The following is a 19,032-nucleotide window of genomic DNA, read 5'->3' on the forward strand; positions in this document are numbered from 1 at the left end:
ATACACAGACAGAATCTGGTGCAGCTGCATCCCCCTCTTCTCTCTCCCTCTTACAGGGACAGAATCTGGTGCAGCTGCATCCCCCTTCTCTCTCCCTCTTCCAGGGACAGAACCTGCTGCATCCCCCTCCTACAGGGAAATAACCTGGTGCAGCTGCATTACTCTCCTCTTCCTGGGAAAGAAGCTACCTCATCCACCCTTTTCTCTGTCCCTCTTACAGGGACAGAACCTGCTGCATCCCCCTCCTCTCCCCTCCCTCTTACAGGAACAGAACCTGCTGCATTTCCCTCCTCTCCCTCTTACAGGGACAGAACCTGGTGCAGCTGCATTCCCCTCCTCTTCCAGGGTAAGAAGCTGCCACATCCCCTTCCTCTCCCTTCCTCTTACAGGGACATTAACTGCTACATCCACCTCCTCTCCCTCCCTACTACAGAGAGAGAACCTGGTGCAGCTGCATTCCCCTTCCTTTCCCCTCCCTCTTACAGGGACAGAACCTGCTGCATCCCCTTCCTTTCCCCTCCCTCTTACAGGGACATAATCTGCTACATCCCCCTCCTCTTCCCTCCTTCTTACAGGGACAGAACCTGCTGCATCCCCCTCCTCTCCCCTCCCTCTTACAGGAACAGAACCTGCTGCATCCTCCTCCTCTCCCTCTTACAGGGACAGAACCTGGTGCAGCTGTATTCCCCTCCTCTTTCAGGGTAAGAAGTTGCCACATCCCCTTCTTCTCCCTTCTTCTTACAGGGACAGAACCTGCTACATCCACCTCCTCTTCCTCCCTACTACAGAGAGAGAACCTGGTGCAGCTGCATTCCCTTTCCCTTCCCCTCCCCCTTACAGGGACTGAACCTGCTTCATTCCCCTCCTCTCCCTCTTACAGGGACAGAACCTGCTGCATCCCCCTCCTCTCCCTCTTACAGGGACAGAAACTGCTGCATCCCCCTCGCCCCATTTACTATAATACTGAAGACAAATGTTTTGGTGAGGGAGGAGGTTCATATCCTACAGGTACAGAGAGGGGCGGCTATTAGTCTCTCCCCAGCCTGAATTGGTGGATACCAGTGGACAATAGATTTTTGCAGTACACTGTGAGAAGGCTATGTGTGTACTGTCCCTTAAAAGGGGTTATCCAACATTAGAAAACATGGCTGCTTTCTTCCAGAGGCAGCACCACTCTTGTCTTCAGTTCAGGTGTGGTTGCAATTAAGCTCCATTAACTTCAATGGAACTGAGTTGCAATACCTCACCCAAACTGGAGACAAGAGTGCGGCTGGAAGTAAAATGGCAGTTTTTTTTCTAACCCTGGATAACCCCTTTAATAACTCACACATTGTGTATTTTTCCTGCAGGATGCACCCAGATTTCTGCAGCGGCTGAGCCGCAGGATTCATCGGGATTCATGGCTGACCTACAGAAACAGGGGAGGAGGTGAGTAGATTTGTGATGTCTTTCTTCTGATGATGTCACCAGTGTTTTATCCACCGGAGATGATCGCTTGTCTCCATTGTTCACACACAAAATATACATGGCTGACTGGACTCTGAAATCTGGGTTTTCCTTGAGGTGTTTTTTTTTCCCGGATATGATCAGCACAAAGCACCTAAGGAAACACGTGTTCTGTTAGTCCTCAAAGGGTATGTTCACACTGAAGAATCTGTGCATTCTTTGTACGGACGTCGGAATCCACCTGACCATAGAATGGAGTCTATGGCATGAGCGGAGATGCGGAAAATCCACTGCAGGTGATATGCACGGATTCCTCAGTGTGAACATACCCTTTAAATGTAAAACCATGTGACCCGCGCCGCGTTTCCTATTCAGTTCATTATCTGATACCTAAGATATGTGATACCTATGATATGTCATACCTGTGATATATGATGTGATACCAGTAAAATGTGATGTGATACCCATGATATGTGATGTGGTACCCGTGATATGTGATCTGACATCTGTGATATGTGATGTGGTACCCGTGATATGTGATCTGATATCTGTGATATGTGATCTGATATCTGTGATATGTGATGTGGTACCCGTGATATGTGATCTGATAGCTGTGATATGTGATCTGATACCTGTGATCTGTAATGTGATATGTGATGTTACCTGTGATATGTGATCTTTTACCTGTGATATGTGATCTGATTCCTCTGATACGTGGTCTGATACCTGTGATATGTGATCTGATACCTGTGATATGTGATCTGATACCTGTGATATGTGATCTGATTCCTGTGATATGTGATCTGATTCCTGTGATACGTGATATGATACCTGTGATCAGGGCTGTATTTACCATTAGGCACCCGTGGTCCGGGGCCTAGGGCAGCACCTTGCAGGGGGGCAGCAGCAGGGAGCAGGGGGACAGAAAATACTTTTTTTTTTTGTTTTTATTTTTTTAGTTTCTCTCCTCCTGTTCAGACTTGCCAGTAAATCTGGTGTCTTTTCCAGGGGGGTGGGGGGTATGGTGGTATTGGTCAGGTCTGGTATCACCAATAGGTGCATGAAGATGGGGCGTCTTAAGGTTTAGTGCCTAGGGCAGCAGCAGCTGTTAATACAGCCCTGCCTGTGATATGTGATCTGCAATGTGATGTGTGATGTTACCTGGGATATGTGATCTTTTACCTGTGATGTGTGATCTGATACCTGTGATATGTGATCTGTTACCTGTGATCTGTAATGTGATATGTGATGTTACCTGTGATATGTGATCTGATACCTGTGATATGTGATCTGATACCAGTGATATGTGATCTGATTCCTGTGATATGTGATCTGCAATGTGATATGTAATGTTACCTGTGATATGTGATCTGATACCTGTGATATGTCATCTGTTACCTGTGATATGTGATCTGTTACCTGTGATCTGTAATGTGATGTGTGATGTTACCTGTGATATGTGATCTGATTCCTGTGATATGTGATCTGATACCAGTGATATGTGATCTGATACCAGTGATATGTGATCTGATACCAGTGATATGTGATCTGATTCCTGTGATATGTGATCTGATTCCTGTGATACGTGATCTGATGCCTGTGATATGTGATCTGCAATATGATATGTAATGTTACCTGGGATATGTGATCTTTTACCTGTGATATGTGATCTGATACCTGTGATATGTGATCTGTTACCTGTGATATGTAATATCTGTACTATGATATGATGAGGCTCGGCGCCCCCTGTGTGTGGGGAGAAACATCATTCCCTGGTCTTATATGTTGCAGTGGTCGGTTCAGCTCGGTGAGATTGTGCACAGAGAAGTCCACCGGACGGGCGTTTGCGGCCAAGGTGATCCCATACACGGAGGAGACCAAGGAGGCTACGCTCCAGGAGTATCACATGCTGAAGAAGCTGCATCACACCAACCTGGTGCAGTTACATGCAGCGTATCTAAGCCCGCAGGACCTGGTGCTCATCCTGGAGCTGTGCGAGGGCCGCCAGCTGCTGCATTGCCTGTGTGCGGGGTAAAGAGGGTGGGCTGAGCAGCTGACAATCTATGTGATAATTATTATAGGCTGCAGTACCAGCACCGACCACCAGAGCCACACATCCTAAGTAGCTGCTGCACTGCCTGTGTGCGGGGTAAAGAGGGGCAGACGGTGGGCTGCAGAGCTGACACTCTATCTGATAATTATTATAGGCTGCAGTACCGATGCTCACTTACCTTAAGCTTACCATAAACTTATATTTGTAGACTAATGTAGGGTTTGAAATAATAATACTCAACCCGTCATCATCTTCATTGAGGTATATGACACCAAGCATACATATCACATATGCACCTATCACATCTATCACACTTACTATAAATATCACACCTAGACATATCATACATATAATATCTGGTCATATTGTTTATATAACATCTGGACATACCATATCTACCATACAACACACCTATATATATCATACATGTTACACCTATAATACACGTTACATCTGAACATATTACATCGGGGCATATATCATATCTTACACCACACATATACATATCCGTATCATATCTGAATACATCACATCTGGACATATCAAACATGTTATATATATATCATACTTATACATATACATATACATATCTCATCTGGGCATATACAGTGGTGCCTTGGATTACGAGCATAATTCGTCCCGGGACTGTGCTTGTGATCCAAATCCACTCTTACAGCAAAGCAAATTTTCCCATAAGAAATCACTGATATGCAGACAATTGGTTCTATGCCCCCCAAATAATGATTTTTTATTCTGAATAACAGGTAAAACACACGTTTAGAAAGCTGGATATGTCATATTATAAGTTACTGTAGAGTATAGCAATCAGCATGTGGAGTATAATGTATAGTAAGTGCATAAGAATGAAAAAACAGCTGCAGTTTGTAGATACAGAATGGAAGTGCAGATCCCCAAAATGCAGCAGCATAGTACAACAGGCTAGAATAGAGAAGCAGGGCTGCTGTCAGAGGTCTGTGTGGTCACATGACAGCAATGGGGAAGGGGCGTGTTAAGCATGGACCAATCAGGAAGTGAGATTCACAGAGCTGTGCAGGAGGACAGTGACCGAATTCTCTCTGTACAGCAGTGTGTATAACTGAGTGTTAGTGCAGGCTCATTATAGCAGCAGTGTGTATACCTGAATGTAAGTGCAGGCACATTATAGCAGGAATGGAGAGGTTGGGAAACACAAGGGCTGACAGAAATTGCAGGGAGAAATGAGCAGGGTATAGGGTGAGCATAGTATATAAGCACTCTCTGTCCAAGGAGAGAGGTGTTACAGCTATGAAGAGGTTACCCCCATAGTCCTGTCCCCTGATGCAAACCCCAACCTGAAGTGAATCTGCTCTGATTTGGAAGGTGAGGAAGACTTCCTGGGTCAGAGTACAGAGCTATAGACCCCGCTATGCAGACCATGCCCCTCCCCCACCCAGTACAGGGAGCTCTTACACCAAAGCAATGCTCTTACACCAAGTTACAATTTTGAAAAACGTTGAGCTTTTCTTGCAATACGCTCTCAATCCAAGTTACCTCTGTATCTAATATACATACCACACCTGGTCATATGACACATATTCATATACATATCACACCTATACATATGTGTTATATGTATCACACCTGGACATATCCCACACCACACATATCACATCTGGACATATCTATTATACTTATCACACCTGGACATATGGCACACACACGAGGCGGTGATGGATGATGTGTGATACATTTGTGGTCTCCCTCCCCAGACCCTCGTACTCTGAGCTGGAGGTCCGCGATTACCTGTGGCAGGTCCTTAGCGCGGTGGAGTTCCTGCATGACAAACAGATCCTGCACCTGGACCTGAGGTCGGAGAACATGGTGGTCACCGAGCACAAGCTGCTGAAGGTCCTGGACTTTGGGAACGCTCAGTACTACTTCCCCGAGAAAGTTATCATCCCCCCAAGATACACAGATTTCCTGGAGACAATGGGTAATACCGCCAAATGCTTCAGTGTGGCCCCATAGATAGGGACTAGGGCCAAAGCCAAGTGGGTAAGGTCAGGGGTCAGCCTTATGTCTATAGGTTTGTTAGGTCCAAGGGGCTGAGGGTCAGGGGGCAAAGTTACAGTACAGTTACCCCTTGAGGTCGGGGTTTAGCTAGAACTACAGTAGATTTAAAGGCCAAGTAAGAATTGTGATTAGGATGAGGGTGGGATCAAAGGTCAAGGTCAGGATGGGATGAGAGGTTTGGGTTGGGCTCAGGGTCAGGCTTTATGTCTGGGTCAGGTATAGATTTTCTCCTTTTGATCATTACCTGATGCTGTCATTTCTCTTCCTCAGCTCCGGAGCTGCTGGAGGGGCAGGGGGCTGCTCCACCCACCGATATCTGGGCAGTCGGGATCACAGCATTTATTATGTAAGTGCTAGCCTGCTGTGTGTTGCTCCGCTGCAACTTCTATATCATTTCCAGAATGTTTATAATCTCTACTGTGCTGGATCTGCCCGAAACACTACATATGCCACAATGCAATACCGCAGAGCGGCCTCTTTGCCGACACTGAACCAGCAGTTAGGGTGTTATTACGTGGGCCGATGGGGGCCCGATAATAACTGTAAGCTAACGCTGATCTGCTAGATCGGCGCTCCATTACTGGGCCTATTCCACGGCCCGATTATCTTTAACAAGGGCTGCATGGACATCTTTACCGATGTCCTTGCAGCCCTTGCTTTAAACTTTATACATTACCTATCCAGGCTGCAGGGCTCCTCTTGCGGTCCCGGCCATTGATTGGCTGAGCGGCCTGTCAGCTCAGACAGGCCGTTCTGAAGCTGGAGCACGTGGGACCCAGGGAGAAGACCCGAAGAGGAGCCCTGCAGCCTGGATAGGTAATGTATTTCGTCAGCCGCCGGCTGCGCACCGCTATTACACGTAGTGATGCGCGGTCGGCTCCCGACAATTATAGGTTCAAACCTATATCAACGATTAGCCGATGATCGTTGTCATCGGTTGATTGTTGTATTTATTACACGGAGCGATAATCTGCCGAATCGGCCCGTGGAATAGGCCCTTTAGGGCCCTATTACACCAAAAGATGTCTGACAGATTTTTTCAGCCAAAGTCAGGAATGGACTATAAACAGAGAACAGGTCGTAAAGATAAGACTGAGATTTCTCCTCTTTTCAAATCTATTCCCGACTTTGGCTGGAAAAATCTGTCAGACATCTTTTGGTGTAATAGGGCCTTTAGCATCTGCAGCCTGAGGGCTATCAAGAAATAGGAGAATAGTGAGGCAAGACATGATGTAACAGCAGAATAGTGAGTGCAGCTCTGGAGGTGCTCAGGGTCAGTATGAGGATTTCCTATCTGTTCTCACTGTTTCATTATCCCGTGTCCAGGTTGAGTGCAGATCTCCCCTTCAGCTGTGATCCGGGGTCAGAGCTGGAGATACAGAAGGGTCCGGTCCGCTTCAGTCGCTGTTACGCTGGATTGTCTGGAGGAGCCGTGCGTTTCCTGCAGAGCGCACTATGGGCCAATCCCTGGTAAGTGCCTCAGCAGCTCCCCATGCAGGCCATAGCTGCAAAGACTTTTCTTCCAGATGATTTAGCAGTTCCCCCTGCAGGTCAGAGCGGTAAAGGCTCTCCTGAGGAATAGCAGACTCTCCCATATGCTTGCTGTATTCTATTGGCTCAGTGTTGCCCCCTACATGAAGTATAATGATGGTCGTAGACCGTACTCCCCATCTGTATGTTAACTCCCATCTTTCCTCTAGGGGGCGCCCCTCAGCCTCTGACTGTCTGAAGATGCCATGGCTGCAGGAGGCCGGACTGGCCACGTTGGAGGAACCCCCGGTCACATTTCACAGTGCAAAACTGAGGAGCTTCATGCATGAGCGGAGGAAACGGGAGGCAGCCGTGCAAGCAGCAATGCAGAAGGGCCAATGACCCCCGTCCCTGTCTGTAGTCTCCCAGGAAAATCCAAGAGCACAATAGATTCTGTATACAGCACCCCCTTCTGTCACATCTGGGGATAGGAGGGCCCGCCACTGCCTGTACCCCATATCTCCATGATCCCCCTTGTTTGATAACATTGCAGTGCCAGTTAATAAGGGGAGGGGGCTCTGCAGGGGTGGGGCCAAGCTATGTCCCACCCCAATCTCTTCCAGGGTGACCACTGACAGCAGGACCCCTCCCCTGAGGTCTCCCACACTTCAGCCACTGTATAATCCGTGTATCACGTAGCCAATAGGACGTAACATTTACTGCGTGGTGTTTCTATGTAAACATTTACTAACAGCCGGAACAAGACCGAAGAACATGGCGCACGTCCTGCCCGCTCCACGCACAATGCAGATCACAGGGGAGTGGATATTATAATGACGGGTGGGTGTGACAGGGTCAATTCAGGTTCCGCCCCCTCCATGGGCTGATGGAGTTTGTGGGAGGAGGGGGGCTGATCTTTGGCTCCATCCTTATTTAGAGTGAAGGGAACAGATTTTTACCTCTGGTCATGTGGAGTTATGTTTATAACCTCTTTACTGTTGTCAATTTTGTCTGTTTGAACTTTTTCAATAAAGTTTTGAGAAGTAAATTGGTGACTGGCTAATTTGAGTTAAAAAAAAAAAAAAAAAATCACCTTTAGATGTGTACGTAAATTTGCTGATAAGTGTCCTCCGCTCCAGCCGTCTGCCTATGTGTGAGGGAGGAGGGGGATGATGTCTCAGCCTTTACCTCATAGTATGTGAGAGCGAGGATGCCAGTCTTTACCTTATAATGTGTGAGAGGGATGATTCAGAAGTCTGTACCTCATAGTGTGGGAGAGGGATGATGCGGAAGTCTTTATACCTAATAGTGTGTGAGAGGGAGGATGCCGCAGTCTGTACCTCATGGTGAGTGTGAGGGATGATGCAGCGGTCTCTCTACCTCATAGTGTTAGAGAGGGATGATGGCGTGGTCTGTACCTCATAGTGTGTGAGAAGGATGATGCCGCGGTCTCTCTACCTCATAGTGTACGAGAGGGATGATGATGCTGCAGTCTCTCTACCTCATAGTGTGCGAGGGATGATGCTGCTGCAGTCTCTCTACCTCATAGTGTCAGAGAGGGATGATGATGCTGCAGTCTCTCTACCTCATAGTGTGCGAGGGATGATGGCGCAGTCTCTCTACCTCATAGTGTGCGAGGGATGATGCTGCTGCAGTCTCTCTACCTCATAGTGTCAGAGAGGGATGATGACGCAGTCTCTCTACCTCATAGTGTGCGAGGGATGATGGCGCAGTCTCTCTACCTCATAGTGTGCAAGGGATGATGCTGCTGCAGTCTCTCTACCCCATAGTGTGCAAGGGATAATGCTGCAGTCTTTTTACCTCATAGTGTGCGAGAGGGATGATGCCAGTCTCTCTACCTCATAGTGTGCAAGGGTGATGCCGCAGTCTTTTTACCTCATATTGTGTGAGGGATAATGTCACAGTCTCTCTACCTCATAGTGCGTGAGAGGGATGATGGCGCAGTCTCTCAACCTCATGCTGTGAGGTAGGAGGATGATGATGATGCAGTCTCTGCTATGCTCAGTGTGAGGCACATGCTGTGAGAGGAAGAAAAATCAACAGGGGAAAGACTTCAGATTGAACCAACGCCAACAGGGCAGCTTCCTTACATCAGGAAAACCCCCAACCCGAGGGAACAATGTAAAATCTGCAGCAAGTAGCTTCTCAACTCCAGTCCTCAAGACCCCCCCAAGTCAGGATTAAAGATATCCCATAGAAAGAACAGCTGGGTCTTGAGGACTGGAGTTGAGAAACACTGCTTAAAAGTACCAGCTCCACCAGCAGGTAAGTGGATGGAGGCGCCACCTGGTGGGGAATAGTTATCTGCTATTCATACAATTACATAGATAATTATGTGACTGTGGAAGATACTATATAATTATTACTCTAATAGTCATGAATTAGAGGGAGCTACAGCTACTGTATTATTAGACTTGGACAGTTAAGGATGCACTCGTACCTCCCCAAGACTGCATCTCATCCCTAACAGGTGAGTGCCATTGCTGCTCCATATTTATTACAATGATCAATTGGACATAGACACATCAGGCCACATTTATCAACAGCAGCCAATCACAGGGCAGCTTTCATTTCTCAGAATGGACATATAGCAGTCAATCAGACCAATTTTTACCCCAGACAGAGCAATGTAGGGTGTGGATCTATGATCCATCCTTGGGGCACATTCACATTAGTATCAATCACGTTACATGGATCTGGTATTCATTTCCCTATCTTTGACCTTGTGCTATCACCCAAGACTTCTGGCCCAGAGTCTTCACTGGAAAACGAGGGAACGATAATGTGGTGGCATTCATTCTTTCTGCTTGAGACATCGCACATGACCGAAATTAGCAGAACGGGCTGAATGTTACAGCTGCAGCAATGTAATCATGTGACCTCCAACTCGTCCCAGTCTCGCTGCTTTCATTATTCCATGTAATCTAATACATCCCGATTACAGCCAGAAGCTGAAGAGCAGGCATCTTGTTCCAGAGTTTCAGTGCAGTAAAAGCACTTGTGCTTACCTGAGACTCCAGCCATGCCCAGTAGATCAGAGACATCATGGAGAAACGCAGTGGCAGCACCATTCTCCAGACCTTCGTATGACAGGCACAAACACCATTAACCCCAGACAAAACACAACATTTTAATACAGTCGGTGTCACACATAAAAGGACATCAATTGTTCTGTGATAAATACGAATTGTGTTCGGCAGCATCCCAGGTGGATCGGGAACATGGCACCCGGCGACTTATTGCATAAAAGACTTGTGTTAGATTTTTTAGAGTCCAGAGTCCTGTATTTCCCAGGAAACCAATTATGAGAAACGCTGGGGGAGAAGCCTCACATTGGGTGGAGAATACACATACCAATCACAGCTCAGCCACACCACCCAGAAGGAGCGGTTGCAACTTACGAATGCGACCACATTAAGGAGGTAGAGGGATGAGCGCAGGAAATGTTCTACCATCCAGAACCCTCCGCCATACTACATCCTCCCCTCAGCGAGAACATCTCTGAACATTCACATTTCCTCAGGAAATAATCGATACAGAAGAGTCTGGAAGACGAGAGATTGTGCTGAGAGCAGAACATGCCAAACCAGGAGTGTGAGAACCATGGAACGGTCATAGGGGGCGCTGCACATATACAGAGGACGGAACAGTCTACAAGGAACGGAACGTTTGCAGATAGACAGGAATGACTGCGGCAGGGAATAAGGATTATGGTCACGAGTCCTTGGACGCCTCCACCAACGCAATCTCCTGCACGAAAGAGATGGATAATGGAGAGAATGTAACATCACAAAACAAGACAAAAATATCGGAATGTAGAGATACTACAAATACATCACTGATCCTGTATGATACTGCAGAGCTGCATTTACTATTCTGCTGGTTAAGTCTCACTGTACATTACATATTCTGTACCGATCCTGAGTTACATTCATTAATATACTCCAGAGCTGCACTCACTATTCTGCTGGTAGTCAGGGCCCTATTCCACGGAACGATTATCGCTCGATTTATCGTTACATTGTTCAGATCTAAACAATTGTTGCGTTGAATAGCAGTTAACGATTAAACGACAAACGAGAAATCGATAATCGCTTAATAAGACCTGGACCTTTTATTATTGTTGCTCGTTCGCATGGAATAAGACGTCGTTCGGTCGTTCACAGTACCAACAAAGGCAATAGCGACTACAAAACGACCGCAAGGACGATCATCGTTCCTTGTAAATGGGTGAACAATTCCAGGCCATTCGCAATAGCGGTCGTTTGAAATCGTTTATCATTAGCGATTATGCGAACGATAATCGTCCCGTGGAATAGAGCCCTCACTGTGTACATACATTACTGATCTGGGGCTGTGCTCACTACTCTGCACTCACCTCCTTCAGGGCACCTTTCAGTTCAGAGTATGCCAACTCCAGGTCATCGTTTATAATGATCTTATGGAAAAGTCCAGGCTCTTTACCTGTGTAGAGGACAAACAATAACATCAGCAATGATGGGCGGAGACTGAATAGATTATAAACCACTAACTTTAGATCAGGGGTTCACATTTTATGGGGGGTTCACATGCTTCCTAAAGGGCTGGCTCACTGTTCTGTCAGACTGTGGTTTATTTCTCACTACAGGAGATGTTACAGAAATTATGTCGGGAGTGGCCCTGTCTGGGTGACCTAACAGGACAGAAAGGGCCCCAGCTGCCCAGTCATTACATATAGATGGATCACTGTCACAGCAGCACAGAGGACAGAGCACTTACTGATCTCAATGTCGTCTATGGCCGCCTGCAGCCTCTTCTGTAGACTATCCTCAGACTCCGTGTTGCGGTCCCGGAGCCGCTTTTCCTGTAATGAAAGAACAACGTCACAATCTGGTAGCGTCATGTGATCACGTCCATAATATCAGGACGCCATAGAGTCAGATAACAGGGTAACCAATCCCGATCGTTACCAGAGTGGTGATGTCATACTCACCAGGATCTGCACAGATGGGGGGTGGATGGAGAGGTAAATGGGGTTAAGCTCAGTCTTCTTGATGTTCTTTACCCCCTGCATGTCGATGTCCAGAATGCAGATCTGGTTTTGGGCCTGCACTGCCTGTACGGCTGCTTTACTGCAGGAAAAAACACAGGATATTAAAGTGCACCCAACATTAAGTATCTTTAAAAAAAAAAACAAAAAAAAAAAAAACACACTTGCTTGGGCAGTATCTGATCCTTCCTAGACCCCTATTTATTTAAAGGGAATCTGTCACTAGATTTATGCGACCTTAAATGAGGGCAATATAAACTAGTGACAGAAATGCTGAACAGATCGGTTTATTACTTCCATCATTCTGTTCAGCCGTTCTCCTAATATGCAGGAATAGGATTCTTGCCACACCCCTCCCCCACCCTCCAGCTGCTGACTACAGTTGACTGCCTATACACAGCATGGATAGATAACTGCCATGGATAGATAACTGCCAATCAGCAGCTGGTGGGCAGGGTTTTCTGCTTCTCATGAATATCCAGGACTACTGGGCTCATGCACATTAAGGAGAGGACTACTTATTGTCCATGTTATTCAGGAGGATCTCTCTGAATGAGCTGCACAGAACAATGTAAGTGATACATCATTCTGTTCAGCTTCTCTGTCACTAGTTTATGCTACCCTGAGATGGGACAACCTAAACCCCTTTAAAGGAGTCATCCAGTGCTACAAAAACATGGCCACTTTCTTTCAGAGACAACACGGCTCTTGTCCCCAGTTGCGGTTTGCAACTAAGCTCCATTCAATGGAACTGATTGACAAAACCCCACCCAAGCTGGAGACAAGAGTGGAGCTGTCTCTGGAAGAAAGTGGCCATGTTTTTGTAGCGCTGGATAACCCCTTTAAATAGTTTTCTTTGGCAGCAATTAGCCCCATTCCTCTGCTTGCCTTATCTGCAGTTCTTCTTAACTCTGTGGGCGTGTACAGGAAGTGACGTCATCCGCCCTCACAGCCTGCCAAGTTAGGGCAGTACAGGAACTTCAGGACAGACAGTAACTGCAGTACACATGGTACAGTTTTTATATCAATCCCATATTATTTTAAAAGCTTATAATTTCTAACTGTATATAGAACTATATGTTAGTTGCCCATCACATTAACCCCTTGAGGACCCATGACATAACCTTATGTTATGGTGCCGCTAGGGGGATTCAGAATTGTGCCACTCCTGGCTGCTATTAGGTAGCACAGACCAATCGCTCTTCCTGTCCAAATTAAGCTGAGCGCTAGCAACGAGGACATGACACCAGGTAAAAAGACGGTATAACCTCCTCACCAGGCAAAAAGACGGTATAACCTCCTCACTCAGCTGACAACGGCACTTAAATAGCTTGACAAAGCCATCACCTGGGGTCTAGCTTCTTGTGGGCCACAGCAGCACAATGACCCTGATTCTGGCTCAGCACTCGATTACTATGGGTTCCAGCAGCCCATAGTAATCGAGCATTGATCTCTATGGGAGACAGTGCAGTTATCATAGAAGTTCACCAAGGAGACTTCAAGTTAGTTAAAAAAAAAAGGTTTTCATTAATAAATCCCATTGTAATAAATCACCCTTTTTCCCATTTCAGCATGTGAAATAGACCTTCTAAATAATCACGTTCCTGATCTCACGCGGAAAAAGCGGCAAAAAAACTGAAAATTGTGATCAATAGGTCGCATATACGCAAGCAAGAAAGAACAGGTCATGGTGGAAAAAAATATGACACCTCACACAGCCCCATAGACCAAAAAATAACAGTGTTATAAGGACGGGAATAGAGATAGTTATGCAAGTTGCCTATGGTTGTAATCGAGAAACATAGATAACATGTCCGTTTCATCATAGGGTGAAGGGGTTAACACAATAGCGTAGCAATTTAACTTCAAGCTGCACAGAAACTGCACAAAAGATGAAGGTAGCAAATTTATATTCATCCTGAGCTCCCGTCACTGTAGGGAGATAATCGGCGTAGTCTTCCCTTAAAAAAAATAAATTGTGACAGTGCCTCTTTAACATGTCCTGAAGTCCTCTGTGCTGCTGTCAGCTCCTGGTTTTTGACACGCCTGACCCCTTTTAATTAATAAGAAGACGTCTTGGCTGGTCACATGACCGGCACCATCTGTCCTGCCCTATAATCAGATTACACAGATGATGAGATTTGGCTGATTGGAGGCGTCCGGCCGCAGCCGCTCCCGTGACACTTGCATAAGGAGAGGTCATTGCTGAGCTATTGTTCTGTGTTATCAGCCAGTGATCAGCCATCACAGATCACATACCTGGTCCCATACATGTTCCCTGAGAACACCGCATGTTCTATGAAGTCGCCTTTATCAATCCCGCGCTGCATCTCCTCCCGGCTCACAAAGTGATAGTCTAGGAGAAAACGGCAGATGAGACCGGGACAGAGCTAATCTCACAGGGGACCTCACTATATACACCCCCCCCACACACTGATGTCCTCACTATATACACCCCCCCACACACTGATGTCCTCACTATATACACCCCCCCACACACACACACTGATGTCCTCACTATATACACCCCCCACACACACTGATGTCCTCACTATATACACCCCCCCACACACACACACTGATGTCCTCACTATATACACCCCCCACACACACTGATGTCCTCACTATATACACCCCCCACACTGATGTCCTCACTATATACACCCCCACACACACTGATGTCCTCACTATATACACCCCCCACACACACTGATGTCCTCACTATATACACCCCCCCACACACTGATGTCCTCACTATATACACCCCCCCCACACACACTGATGTCCTCACTATATACACCCCCCACACTGATGTCCTCACTATATACACCCCCCTCCTCACTATATACACCCCCCCACACACACACTGATGTCCTCACTATATACACCCCCCACACACACTGATGTCCTCACTATATACACCCCCCCACACACTGATGTCCTCACTATATACACCCCCCCCACACACACTGATGTCCTCACTATATACACCCCCCACACTGATGTCCTCACTATATACACCCCCCTCCTCACTATATACACCCCCCCACACACACACTGATGTCCTCACTATATACACCCCCCTCCTCACTATATACACCCCCCCCCCACACACACTGATGTCCTCACTATATACACCCCCCCCCCACACACTGATGTCCTCACTATATACACCCCCCCACACACACACTGATGTCCTCACTATATACACCCCCCACACACTGATGACCTCACTATATACACCCCCCACACACTGATGACCTCACTATATACACCCCCCACACACTGATGACCTCACTATATACACCCCCCCACACACTGATGTCCTCACTATATACACCCCCCCACACACTGATGTCCTCACTATATACACCCCCCCCACACACTGATGTCCTCACTATATACACCCCCCCACACACTGATGTCCTCACTATATACACCCCCCCACACACTGATGTCCTCACTATATACACCCCCCCACACACTGATGTCCTCACTATATACACCCCCCCACACACTGATGTCCTCACTATATACACCCCCCACACACACTGATGTCCTCACTATATACACCCCCCACACACACTGATTTCCCTCACTATATACACCCCCCACACTGATGACCTCACTATATACACCCCCCCACACTGATGACCTCACTATATACACCCCTCCACACCGATATACTCCCACTATATACACCCCTTCACACTGATGAACCCACTATATACACCCCTTCACACTGATGAACCCACTATATACACCCCTCCACTGATGACATCACTATATACACCCCTCCACTGATGACATCACAATGTAGTACAGAACACAGACCTTTCCCGTTGATTTCTCCGGGTCTCGGGCTCCTGGTGGTGTCTACAATCAGAGGGACAGAATACATGATGCATCTGTAGTTTTCGCCCCCCGTATCACAACCCCTATCATGGTGCCCGGGTACTTACGGGACACAGAGAACCCAAAGACGCCCTCATAGTCCCTCAGCAGTCTCTTCAGGAGTGTGCTCTTCCCTGCACCGGAGGGTCCACTTAGCACCACTGGACGGGGGCCGGCCATCACTGTGTGACACAAGAAACAGTCAGTGACATCACTGCGACAAGGAGAGGACCCAGGAGCCGGCAGTGCCGCCTAACACAGGAGGATGTCACTACACCAACCGTGTGAAGGAGAGGTGCGGGCATCTATTCTACAGGGAGAAGCAGCAGAGGTGCGGGCGGCTATTCTACAGGGAGAAGCAGCAGAGGTGCGGGCGGCTATTCTCCCGTAGAATCCGATCTCCTCCGGCTGCACCTACCTGCCTGTTGTCTCCTTTCGCCTGTCAGACTAGAATGCGCTGACAGCTTGGGTGGAGAAGCTTATCTCATTCCTGACACACCCGCCCCACCCCCACCCCAGGATCAGCCACATAACACCTCAGGACATCACAGAGTAAGGGGCTGTATTACACAGCCTGATGTCCTGGGGGAAGTGAGCACCAACCTGTCAGCTCAGCGCTCGCCTCCCCTCATTCCCTGCATTCTGCTATTACACACAGACAGCGAGCGGGGAGGCTGCCCAAACCATCCTAGATCGATTGGGTGGCCCATTGAAGATGGTGCATGTCGGCCGATCGCTGCCATCTAACACGTCCTATTACACTGAGCAATTATCTGCCGGAATGGTCAGTAATCGGCCGACGTATGATAATCGCTCAGTGTAATAGGACCCAACACCCCGGAGGTTATATCAGTGCTGGAGCTTAATAAGAGCATCAGGCACTGGACTGCAGAGAACTACACAGGAGAAGGTCAGCAGGCAGGTGGAGGCGACGGATCCATGCACAGGTGTACAGGATGTGGGCGAAGCTCGCTCACCACACGACCATAGAAGATGCAGCAGAGCTGCGCATAGAGGAGGATGCGGAGATGCAGCAGAGCTGCGCATAGAGGAGGATGCGGGAGATGCAGCAGAGCTGCGCATAGAGGAGGATGCGGGAGATGCAGCAGAGCTGCGCATAGAGGAGGATGCAGGAGATGCAGCAGAGCTGCGCATAGAGGAGGATGCAGGAGATGCAGCAGAGCTGCGCATAGAGGAGGATGCAGGAGATGCAGCAGAGCTGCGCATAGAGGAGGATGCAGGAGATGCAGCAGAGCTGCGCATAGAGGAGGATGCAGGAGATGCAGCAGAGCTGCGCATAGAGGAGGATGCAGGAGATGCAGCAGAGCTGCGCATAGAGGAGGATGCAGGAGATGCAGCAGAGCTGCGCATAGAGGAGGATGCAGGAGATGCAGCAGAGCTGCGCATAGAGGAGGATGCAGGAGATGCAGCAGAGCTGCGCATAGAGGAGGATGCAGGAGATGCAGCAGAGCTGCGCATAGAGGAGGATGCAGGAGATGCAGCAGAGCTGCGCATAGAGGAGGATGCAGGAGATGCAGCAGAGCTGCGCATAGAGGAGGATGCAGGAGATGCAGCAGAGCTGCGCATAGAGGAGGATGCAGGAGATGCAGCAGAGCTGCGCATAGAGGAGGATGCAGGAGATGCAGCAGAGCTGCGCATAGAGGAGGATGCAGGAGATGTAGCAGAGCTGCGTATAGAGGAGGATATGGAGAGGTAGCAGAGCTGCGTATAGAGGAGGATATGGAGAGGTAGCAGAGCTGTGTATAGAGGAGGATGTGGAGAGGTAGCAGAGCTGTGTATAGAGGAGGATGCAGGAGATGTAGCAGAGCTGTGTATAGTATAGGAGGAGGATATGGAGATGTAGCAGAGCTGTGTATAGTATAGGAGGAGGATATGGAGATGTAGCAGAGCTGTGTATAGTATAGGAGGAGGATATGGAGATGTAGCAGAGCTGTGTATAGAGGAGGATATGGAGATGTAGCAGAGCTGTGTATAGAGGAGGATATGGAGATGTAGCAGAGCTGTGTATAGAGGAGGATATGGAGAGGTAGCAGAGCTGTGTATAGAGGAGGATATGGAGATGTAGCAGAGCTGTGTATAGAGGAGGATATGGAGATGTAGCAGAGCTGTGTATAGAGGAGGATATGGAGATGTAGCAGAGCTGTGTATAGAGGAGGATATGGAGATGTAGCAGAGCTGTGTATAGAGGAGGATATGGAGATGTAGCAGAGCTGTGTATAGAGGAGGATATGGAGATGTAGCAGAGCTGTGTATAGGAGGAGGATATGGAGATGTAGCAGAGCTGTGTATAGGAGGATATGGAGAGGTAGCAGAGCTGTGTATAGAGGAGGATATGGAGAGGTAGCAGAGCTGTGTATAGTATAGGAGGAGGATATGGAGATGTAGCAGAGCTGTGTATAGGAGGATATGGAGAGGTAGCAGAGCTGTGTATAGAGGAGGATACGGAGAGGTAGCAGAGCTGTGTATAGGAGGAGGATACGGAGAGGTAGCAGAGCTGTGTATAGAGGAGGATATGGAGATGTAGCAGAGCTGTGTATAGTATAGGAGGAGGATATGGAGAGGTAGCAGAGCTGTGTGTAATATAGAGGAGGATATGGAGAGGTAGCAGAGCTGTGTATAGGAGGATATGGAGATGTAGCAGAGCTGTGTATACGTTACCAGGGTTACTCTCCGTCTTCACATACAGGTGGGTCAGTCTATTAGGACCTCAGGGGGACCACAGCCCGCCCTGACATAGAGCTGGATTAGTCTATTATCACGCCGGGAGGTGGGAGGGTTTAATTCATCCTTATATACAGGAGGGTCAGTCTATTATCACACCGGGGACGGGGGGGGGTTACGTTACCTGCAGAGACAAGTCGGCTCAGGAAACGCCCGCGAATCATTGACACATCAGTCCGGACTGCGGGGCGGGACCACGTGTGCAGGACTTTACGGCAGTGGGCGGGGTCCAAAATGACGTCACCCAGAGGCGTTCCCCATGCAGCATTTCCATGTGTCCTGTCGCCATAGCAGCGGCTTGGAGAATCATTTTCGTTTTGTGGAG

The 19,032-nt window shown here is 48.0% G+C and overlaps 2 protein-coding genes across 4 annotated transcripts in view; one reads left to right on the plus strand and one right to left on the minus strand.

Annotated features, from left to right (window-relative positions):
* Nucleotides 1–8,069, plus strand: part of LOC138783865 (obscurin-like) — a 45,348-nt gene extending 37,279 nt beyond the window's left edge. The window contains exons 22-27 of the mRNA XM_069959134.1: nucleotides 1,350–1,428; nucleotides 3,238–3,477; nucleotides 5,248–5,471; nucleotides 5,822–5,897; nucleotides 6,878–7,021; nucleotides 7,252–8,069. Of these exons, the coding sequence (XP_069815235.1) occupies nucleotides 1,350–1,428; nucleotides 3,238–3,477; nucleotides 5,248–5,471; nucleotides 5,822–5,897; nucleotides 6,878–7,021; nucleotides 7,252–7,423 (935 nt within the window). The 3' untranslated portion in view covers nucleotides 7,424–8,069. The remainder of the gene's footprint in view (nucleotides 1–1,349; nucleotides 1,429–3,237; nucleotides 3,478–5,247; nucleotides 5,472–5,821; nucleotides 5,898–6,877; nucleotides 7,022–7,251) is intronic.
* Nucleotides 8,070–10,152: 2,083 nt separating this feature from the next.
* On the minus strand, nucleotides 10,153–18,972 carry GUK1 (guanylate kinase 1). 3 transcript variants are annotated; one of them, XM_069959141.1, is made up of 8 exons: nucleotides 18,832–18,972; nucleotides 16,034–16,147; nucleotides 15,906–15,947; nucleotides 14,331–14,427; nucleotides 12,015–12,153; nucleotides 11,801–11,885; nucleotides 11,421–11,506; nucleotides 10,153–10,792 (listed from the first exon to the last, which is right to left on the minus strand). In XM_069959141.1, exons 1-8 carry the CDS (start codon nucleotides 18,869–18,871, stop codon nucleotides 10,757–10,759), a joined length of 639 nt encoding a protein of 212 aa, XP_069815242.1. In that variant the 5' UTR covers nucleotides 18,872–18,972; the 3' UTR covers nucleotides 10,153–10,756. The 3 variants fall into 3 exon arrangements, with proteins under 3 accessions (XP_069815242.1, XP_069815243.1, XP_069815244.1); XM_069959142.1 differs by lacking the exon at nucleotides 18,832–18,972 and adding an exon at nucleotides 18,645–18,767; XM_069959143.1 differs by lacking the exon at nucleotides 18,832–18,972 and adding an exon at nucleotides 16,384–16,405.
* Nucleotides 18,973–19,032: the final 60 nt, after the last annotated feature.

Source organism: Dendropsophus ebraccatus, chromosome 2 (assembly GCF_027789765.1).
Source record: "Dendropsophus ebraccatus isolate aDenEbr1 chromosome 2, aDenEbr1.pat, whole genome shotgun sequence".
NCBI classification, from domain to species: Eukaryota; Metazoa; Chordata; class Amphibia; order Anura; family Hylidae; genus Dendropsophus; species Dendropsophus ebraccatus.

What these genes read in the sequence shown, in the direction of transcription:
- GUK1 (XM_069959141.1), bottom strand. Translation starts at nt 18,871, where the DNA reads ATGATTCGCGGGCGTTTCCTGAGCCGACTTGTCTCTGCAG. An exon ending in CTTTGGGTTCTCTGTGTCCC is followed by an intron (nt 15,948 to 16,033) that starts GTAAGTACCCGG and finishes CTCTGATTGTAG; the next exon opens with ACACCACCAGGAGCCCGAGA. An exon ending in CATAGACGACATTGAGATCA is followed by an intron (nt 11,507 to 11,800) that starts GTAAGTGCTCTG and finishes TCCTCTACACAG; the next exon opens with GTAAAGAGCCTGGACTTTTC.